The following is an 8,234-nucleotide window of genomic DNA, read 5'->3' as shown; positions in this document are numbered from 1 at the left end:
CCTATAACCTTTAAGTACCTGCAGCTTAAATAGACAACAAATTGTGCCACGTTTCCATTCCTGTATAGTAACGGACTTACTTCCCCAACTCTTTATGATTGTGGGATGCATATAGTGGACAGTTTTGGTATTTGATATCAGTTCGAGATATTTAATTTTAGCGCGCGGTATGACTTTAATGTGTGTTTTCCTGGTCCTATCTAAATCGGCTATCTCTTTGAGAACGTAGAATTCCTAGTTTTTACACACATTTACATGGTTATTGTCGTCTTCGGAACCTGTTATCTCTTTTTACCGAAATAGCAAAGAGATGAATACAATGGTGCGTAAGGATAGAGTATCACAATATCGTAAAGGCTTTCTTTAAAGTAACCCTTCACCACCGATGTTCCTATGACATTTCAAGTAACCATCTTTTAGTGTTTCTGTCGGATCAATTATATACAGTTAGATACCTAATATGATTAGTTAAAGCTTATTTCATTCTCTGATTCCAAACTATTGACGTCAAATTCTTTGTATACAAGCTATACAGTTTCTCTTAGCTAATGAACCACTTAATTGTGCAGCTTTGAGAAATGATGTGACAATGCATGCTGAACCGAGACATTGACATGTGTTGTTACATGGGAAATACTTAAGTAGCTAGACAATGGGCACTTGATACACGTTTACAAGTCATTACAGTAAAATGATATCTAATTACATGCTCTTACACAAAATCTTTTTCTGCGTTTTAAAATTTCAGTCTTTGTATACCACTGAGTAGGAAAGAAGAAAAGGAGGGTGAACAAGGGAGTTCAATAATGGCTATGCCTTTGTTGTTTTGTCTACTTGTTGATATAAACCTGCTATCTCTGACACTTCAGCAATCGTTACTACCATCCAAGGGTTCCGACGACACAAGCAATGTGATGCCAATGGTGAACCAGCTAGCTAACAATTCAATGAGCATTGCATGGATAAAAATCCAGGACGAAATGAAAATATACATGGAGAATCTAACGAGCAGGCTGGACGAGCTGTCTGAAAAAGCCTCGGAACTACGCAAGGCTTTGGACTATCCGTTCGTGTTGTCGGGCAAGTAACGAAACGTTCATGACAAAAATACTATACTTGTTTTTAGTTTCAAGAATTGTCGTTTTTAGAACTGTACATAAATACCTTGAAAATCAAGGGAATAGAAAACTTAATTTTCTAACTTCTTGTAAAATTCCGAAAATCTCAATCGTTGAAAAGTGATCTTATTTATTGAACGGTTTCTGTAATTTTTGTTATTATGATTTATCTTCAGATCAAAATAAAATTTGTGTATCTCAAATCAATGATGAAATGTGTGTCTCTGTGAACAGGTCCGAAGAAAACGTGCCCAACGGACTACCTCTTACATGACCGTTTCTGTTACCTTTTCCACCCTCGCCCTGTACCTTGGTTCGTAGCTATGGTAAGAGATGTAGAATACGGACCAATATCATACCTAAAAGTCGGATATTTTAAAGGGACAAATGATTTTGTTTTGTTTGCATACTTTTCCCATTGTTGTCTCCATCTTACAACCTTCACAGCATTCCAATAGTTGCCCCCATCTTACATCATTTTCAACGTTTCCTGTCTCAATCTACCACCATTCTCATGGTTTATTTCCTCCATTCCACACCATTCTCATGGTTTATTTCCTCCATCCCACAACATTCTCATGGTTTATTTCCTCCATCCCACACCATTCTCATGGTTTATTTCCTCCATTCCACACCATTCTCATGGTTTATTTCCTCCATTCCACACCATTCTCATGGTTTATTTCCTCCATTCCACAACATTCTCATGGTTTATTTCCTCCATCCTACAACATTCTCATGGTTTATTTCCTCCATCCCACAACATACTCATGGTTTATTTCCTCCATCCCGCACCATTCTCATGGTTTATTTCCTCCATCCCGCACCATTCTCATGGTTTATTTCCTCCATCTCACACCATTCTCATGGTTTATTTCCTCCATCTCACACCATTCTCATGGTTTATTTCCTCCATCCCGCACCATTCTCATGGTTTATTTCCTCCATCTCACACCATTCTCATGGTTTATTTCCTCCATCTCACACCATTCTCATGGTTTATTTCCTCCATCCCACAACATACTCATGGTTTATTTCCTCCATCCCGCACCATTCTCATGGTTTATTTCCTCCATCCCGCACCATTCTCATGGTTTATTTCCTCCATCTCACACCATTCTCATGGTTTATCTCCTCCATCTCACACCATTCTCATGGTTTATTTCCTCCATCCCACACCATTCTCATGGTTTATTTACTCCATCTCACACCATTCTCATGGTTTATTTCCTCCATCCCACACCATTCTCATGGTTTATTTTCTCCATCCTACAACATTCTCACGGTTTATTTCCTCCATCCCGCACCATTCTCACGGTTTATTTCCTCCATCCCACAACATACTCATGGTTTATTTCCTCCATCCCGCACCATTCTCATGGTTTATTTCCTCCATCCCGCACCATTCTCATGGTTTATTTCCTCCATCCCACACCATTCTCATGGTTTATTTCCTCCATCTCACACCATTCTCATGGTTTATTTCCTCCATCCCGCACCATTCTCATGGTTTATTTCCTCCATCTCACACCATTCTCATGGTTTATTTCCTCCATCCCACAACATTCTCATGGTTTATTTCCTCCATCTCACACCATTCTCATGGTTTATTTCCTCCATCTCACACCATTCTCATGGTTTATTTGCTCCATCCCACAACATTCTCATGGTTTATTTCCTCCATCCCACACCATTCTCATGGTTTATTTACTCCATCTCACACCATTCTCATGGTTTATTTCCTCCATCCCACACCATTCTCATGGTTTATTTTCTCCATCCTACAACATTCTCACGGTTTATTTCTTCCATCCCGCACCATTCTCATGGTTTATTTCCTCCATCCCACAACATACTCATGGTTTATTTCCTCCATCTCACACCATTCTCATGGTTTATTTTCTCCATCCTACAACATTCTCACGGTTTATTTCCTCCATCCCGCACCATTCTCATGGTTTATTTCCTCCATCTCACACCATTCTCATGGTTTATTTCCTCCATCCCACAACATTCTCATGGTTTATTTCCTCCATCTCACACCATTCTCATGGTTTATTTCCTCCATCTCACACCATTCTCATGGTTTATTTGCTCCATCCCACAACATTCTCATGGTTTATTTCCTCCATCCCACACCATTCTCATGGTTTATTTACTCCATCTCACACCATTCTCATGGTTTATTTCCTCCATCCCACACCATTCTCATGGTTTATTTTCTCCATCCTACAACATTCTCACGGTTTATTTCTTCCATCCCACACCATTCTCATGGTTTATTTCCTCCATCCCGCACCATTCTGATGGTTTATTTCCTCCATCCCACACCATTCTCATGGTTTATTTCCTCCATCCCGCACCATTCTCATGGTTTATTTCCTCCATCTGCCAAAATCCTTATGGCTTGCTGACTACATCTTACAACAATTCTAATTTCTTAGTACATTTATCTCATAGCATTTGACAGAAATGCTCTCTCAATCTCACAACATTCTCAGAGCTTGTTGCATTCACCTGACCTGGTGTCTAGCTGGTATCGGAATATCTAGTTACATTGTATTAGTCGTCGGGCTATCTACTCATCAGTTGTCGGTATGTCTGCTCGTCACGTGATCGGATGGATATCTTGTTATCTGCCAAAGGGATATTTACTAATCCGACGATCACCGCGGGATATCTACTAATATTTATTTATATGGTCAACGGATATCTTCTATCATCTTGACATTTTACGTGTAAAAACAAGAGGCCTAGAGGGCCTATATCGCTCACCTGGATCTTTATGACCAACAGTACTATATCTGTGCATATGGGTTCTGTCCCTTAGTAGTCAGCCACCTCATCTGTGCAATGTTGAATTGAGACTTTCTTATGATGTTTCCAGTTAAATATAATTGATAGCTTTCTTTTAAATCAAGGAAAGAAGATGGTCAAACAATATAGCAGAAAAACTCTTAGTTATAGCTGGACGGATGACTCAGGACAGCAGAAGCTTACTTGCCCTTTAGATCATTGTTTACAAACACAGATACAACATAGATGAGACAACAGTACATAGCAACAATCAAATATAAAGACAGGGAAAAATTAAGGTACATGTAATTATAAACCATAATCCTAACTCAAAACCAATAATAAAATGTTTCATGCATGTCAATAGTGATGTCACCATGGTCAGTTAAGCTCCTGTTACTGGAGATATACTGATAACAGTTTACTGTAGGCCTATAGACACTGCATAGCAAATGGGATCAACTTAGAATTTCTTATTTATTTATGCTATAATTATGAAGAATCTTAAATCAAAATGAAGCTCTTGCAATTCTCTTTTCGATCATGTTTTCTGTATTTTAATACTGTGATTAGAACATAAGTAAATGGCTCACATGTATTTTTTCCACTGTATAACATTACTTATCCAAAGCCCTCCAGATCGCAAGTGGGCGTGGCCCAATCTATTTTTTTGGGAACAGTGTGACGCCACTGTGAAAGGTCTTTATAATTTTGTCCAAATCATGCCAAGAAAGCTCCCAGTCAAATATGTCCCATTCATTAAGTCAGGAAGGTTCTATATATTTGTATATAAGCCTTTAATTTAACACCAATGACCTTAAATATCATTATGGGTCAAGCTGTTTTTACACACTATGTGGGCACCAGCAAGGGAACCTTTTGGACAAATATTATGATCCTAGGCCTTTAGGTTAATCAGAAGTTGTTCAAGGGTTTAACACATTTGATTGTTGATGCCTTGAATATGGGTCAAGGTCATTTCAAATATCACCGGGCATCATTGAGAACCTATTTTAGAACAATATCACTATCCCAGATGTTTTGGATAATCAGAAAATGTCATTTAAATGTTTAACACATTTGACCCCTGTGACCTTGACTATGGGTCAAGGTCATTTCTTTTTGCAAATTTCTTGGACTTCATAAAAGGAACATACTGGCCAAATATACTGATTCTAGGCTTTTCGATCTTTCAGAAGAAATCGTTTAAACGTTATAACACATTTGACCCCTGTGACCTGGAAGATTGGTCAAGGTCATTTTTTTAGTAAACTTTGTAGGACACCATAAGAGGAACATAGCAGCCTAATATAATGATTCAATGCCTTCCGGTATTTGGGGAGAAGTCGTTAAAAGGTTTTAACACATTTTACCTCTGTGACCTTGAATATAGGTCAAGGTCATTTCTTTTTGCAAACTTTGTTGGGCTTCATCAAATGAACCTTCCAGCCAAATATGATAACTCTACGCCTTTTGGTATTTGAGAAGAATTCGTTTCAATGACAAGTTGACGGACGACGGACGCCGCGCTATGGCATAAGCTCACTTGGCCCTTTGGACCAGGTGAACTAACAAGGGATATTTATATTGTTATACATGTGATGTAAACTTCATTAAAGCAACCGATTGTCACAGCTACCAGAAAATCAATGTTACTCAGTCTGCAAAAAAAATTAGGTTATAATAATACATTGTCTGATATAAAACAAAGAGCAATATATTGTCTGATTGTCAAAAACTACGTGATAACAAGATATCGTCTCATTGTTAATTAAACAGAAAACAAGAAAAATCAGCATCGACGACGTTTATATAATAAGATATGCCATAACAACATATTGTCTGATTGTTCAAATGTTAGGTTATAACAATATATTTACCACTCCATAGTATTTCCACTTTATAACCTTAATAACTGTAGTTGCGCAACATCACTTCATAACTGCCAACGGGCGTACGAATTTAACAGTAATGGAAACGAATTGAGGTTGCCTCCCCTCGTACAGTTAGAGTATGAGATTACATTTGCCTAATTTTTTAATGTTTATACAATAGTAGAAATTTTTTTTTTTTTTTGCATTTAACAAATCACTTCCTCGCGTGCGATAGAAATGTTGGCCCTGTCATCCTGTCAAGCTGTCGAGTCACCGTCCCCTTCTGAGACATAACATTTTAACAATCAGACTACGTTTAAGCATTGAACTGCTTTCAATTGGCATTCATGGGCCTATGAATGCCGACTGGACAAAGGCAAATTTAACATGAAGCGCGCTAGCCCATGAATGCCAATTGAAAGCAGCTCAATGCTTAAATATAGTCTGATTGTTAAAATGTTATGTTTCAACAATATATAGTCTGATTGTTAAAATGTTAGGTTATAACAATATATAGTCTGATTGTTAAAATGTTAGGTTATAACAATATATAGTCTGATTGTTAAAATGTTAGGTTATAACAATATATAGTCTGATTGTTAAAAAGTTAGGTTATAACAATATATAGTCTGATTATTTATAAGAATATTGATGTTAATATCTAATATCTCAGGTAACTTGCCTCGGAATAAATGCAATGCTAGCGAGACCTGACACGCCGGAGAAAGACCGATTTTTAGAAGAGCAATGCTTACGTACAGGTAATATTTGTATACATGCAATATACTGCAATATATGAGGATGCTTTTAAATAATATTTGATTATAGACTTTATCATACTCGAAGCTATAGAAAACAACTCGTGTGCCATTTATTGTTTGTTTATTTGTCTGTAATTTTATCAACTGTAAACGTAGAAATTTACGAGAGGGGGAAATTTTCTTTAATTACGAGAACCTCGTTAGATCGCGAAAATTTTCCTCGCGCAGAATACAATGTGATATGTTTAAACTTTATGGATCAAAATCAAATGAAAATTGATCGCAAAAAGAATCCCACGTGTATAACGACGACTGTTCAACGTGACGGATTAAACTGTCTATAATGACGTCTGTTCCACTTGACGGATTACACTGTCAATAGTGACGTCTGTTCCACTCGACGGATTACACTTTCAATAATGACGTCTGTTCCACTCGACGGATTACACTTTCAATAATGACGTCTGTTCCACTTGACGGATTAAACCGTCTATAATGACGTCTGTTCCACTTGACGGATTAAACTGTCAATAATGACGTCTGTTCCACTTGACGGATTACACTGTCAATAGTGACGACTGTTCCACTTGACGGATTAAACTGTCAATAGTGACGCCTGTTCCACTCGACGGATTACACTTTCAATAATGACGTCTGTTCCACTTGACGGATTAAACCGTCTATAATGACGTCTGTTCCACTTGACGGATTAAACTGTCAATAGTGACGTCTGTTCCACTTGACGGATTAAACTGTCAATAGTGACGACTGTTCCACTTGACGGATTAAACTGTCAATAATGACGTCTTTTCCACTTGACGGATTAAACTGTCTATAATGACGTCTGTTCCACTTGACGGATTAAACTGTCAATAATGACGTCTGTTCCACTTGACGGATTAAACTGTCTATAATGACGTCTGTTCCACTTGACGGATTAAACTGTCAATAGTGACGACTGTTCCACTTGACGGATTAAACTGTCAATAGTGACGTCTGTTCCACTTGACGGATTACACTTTCAATAATGACGTCTGTTCCACTTGACGGATTAAACCGTCTATAATGACGTCTGTTCCACTTGACGGATTAAACTGTCAATAGTGACGACTGTTCCACTTGACGGATTAAACCGTCTATAATGACGTCTGTTCCACTTGACGGATTAAACTGTCAATAGTGACGACTGTTCCACTTAACGGATTACACTTTCAATAGTGACGACTGTTCAACTTGACGGATTACACTTTCAATAATGACGTCTGTTCCACTTGACGGATTACACTGTCAATAATGACGTCTGTTCCACTTTTAAACAGAAAACTGCGTCTTGAAGCTTATAACATATTCTTGGGGTGATTTCATATACATTTATCTTCGTTCACAAGGTCAATCTCACTGGGTAGGTGCGACCGATATGGAAAAATACTTTGTAGTCGTAATTTACAATATTGTTTTATATTAAAATGTTTCTAAGAATTTCAAAAACGTCATTGGGGTCATGGTGAAGATTGCCTAGCTGTTGGATCTAGATCTACAGGATTGCCAGTTTGGAATGACCATTTATGTATGGACAGAAAGCCCTTTATTTGTGAAAGACCAGCTGTAAGTGAATGAATCTTATCGTTTAAAACACGGTTCTAAAGTCATTAACCATTTACATTGTAATATAACAGAATTTATTT

At 37.6% G+C, this 8,234-nt stretch overlaps 1 protein-coding gene across 1 annotated transcript; it reads left to right on the top strand.

Annotated features, from left to right (window-relative positions):
• Nucleotides 1-792: 792 nt before the first annotated feature.
• Nucleotides 793-8,014, top strand: LOC132561965 (oxidized low-density lipoprotein receptor 1-like). The gene is made up of 4 exons (XM_060226685.1): nucleotides 793-1,080; nucleotides 1,353-1,444; nucleotides 6,462-6,549; nucleotides 7,938-8,014. The coding sequence occupies exons 1-4, from the start codon at nucleotides 807-809 to the stop codon at nucleotides 8,012-8,014; spliced, it is 531 nt and encodes a 176-aa protein (XP_060082668.1). The 5' UTR covers nucleotides 793-806.
• The last annotated feature ends 220 nt before the right edge of the window (nucleotides 8,015-8,234 follow it).

Source organism: Ylistrum balloti, unplaced genomic scaffold (assembly GCF_031769215.1).
Source record: "Ylistrum balloti isolate Yb309-2 unplaced genomic scaffold, AGI_CSIRO_Ybal_v1 Utg371316, whole genome shotgun sequence".
NCBI classification, from domain to species: Eukaryota; Metazoa; Mollusca; class Bivalvia; order Pectinida; family Pectinidae; genus Ylistrum; species Ylistrum balloti.
Note: the sequence above shows the minus strand (reverse complement) of the source record. Positions and strands in the feature narration are given on the sequence as shown.

What these genes read in the sequence shown, in the direction of transcription:
- LOC132561965 (XM_060226685.1), top strand. Translation starts at nt 807, where the DNA reads ATGGCTATGCCTTTGTTGTTTTGTCTACTTGTTGATATAAACCTGCTA. An exon ending in CTATCCGTTCGTGTTGTCGG is followed by an intron (nt 1,081 to 1,352) that starts GCAAGTAACGAA and finishes CTCTGTGAACAG; the next exon opens with GTCCGAAGAAAACGTGCCCA. An exon ending in AGAGCAATGCTTACGTACAG is followed by an intron (nt 6,550 to 7,937) that starts GTAATATTTGTA and finishes TTCGTTCACAAG; the next exon opens with GTCAATCTCACTGGGTAGGT.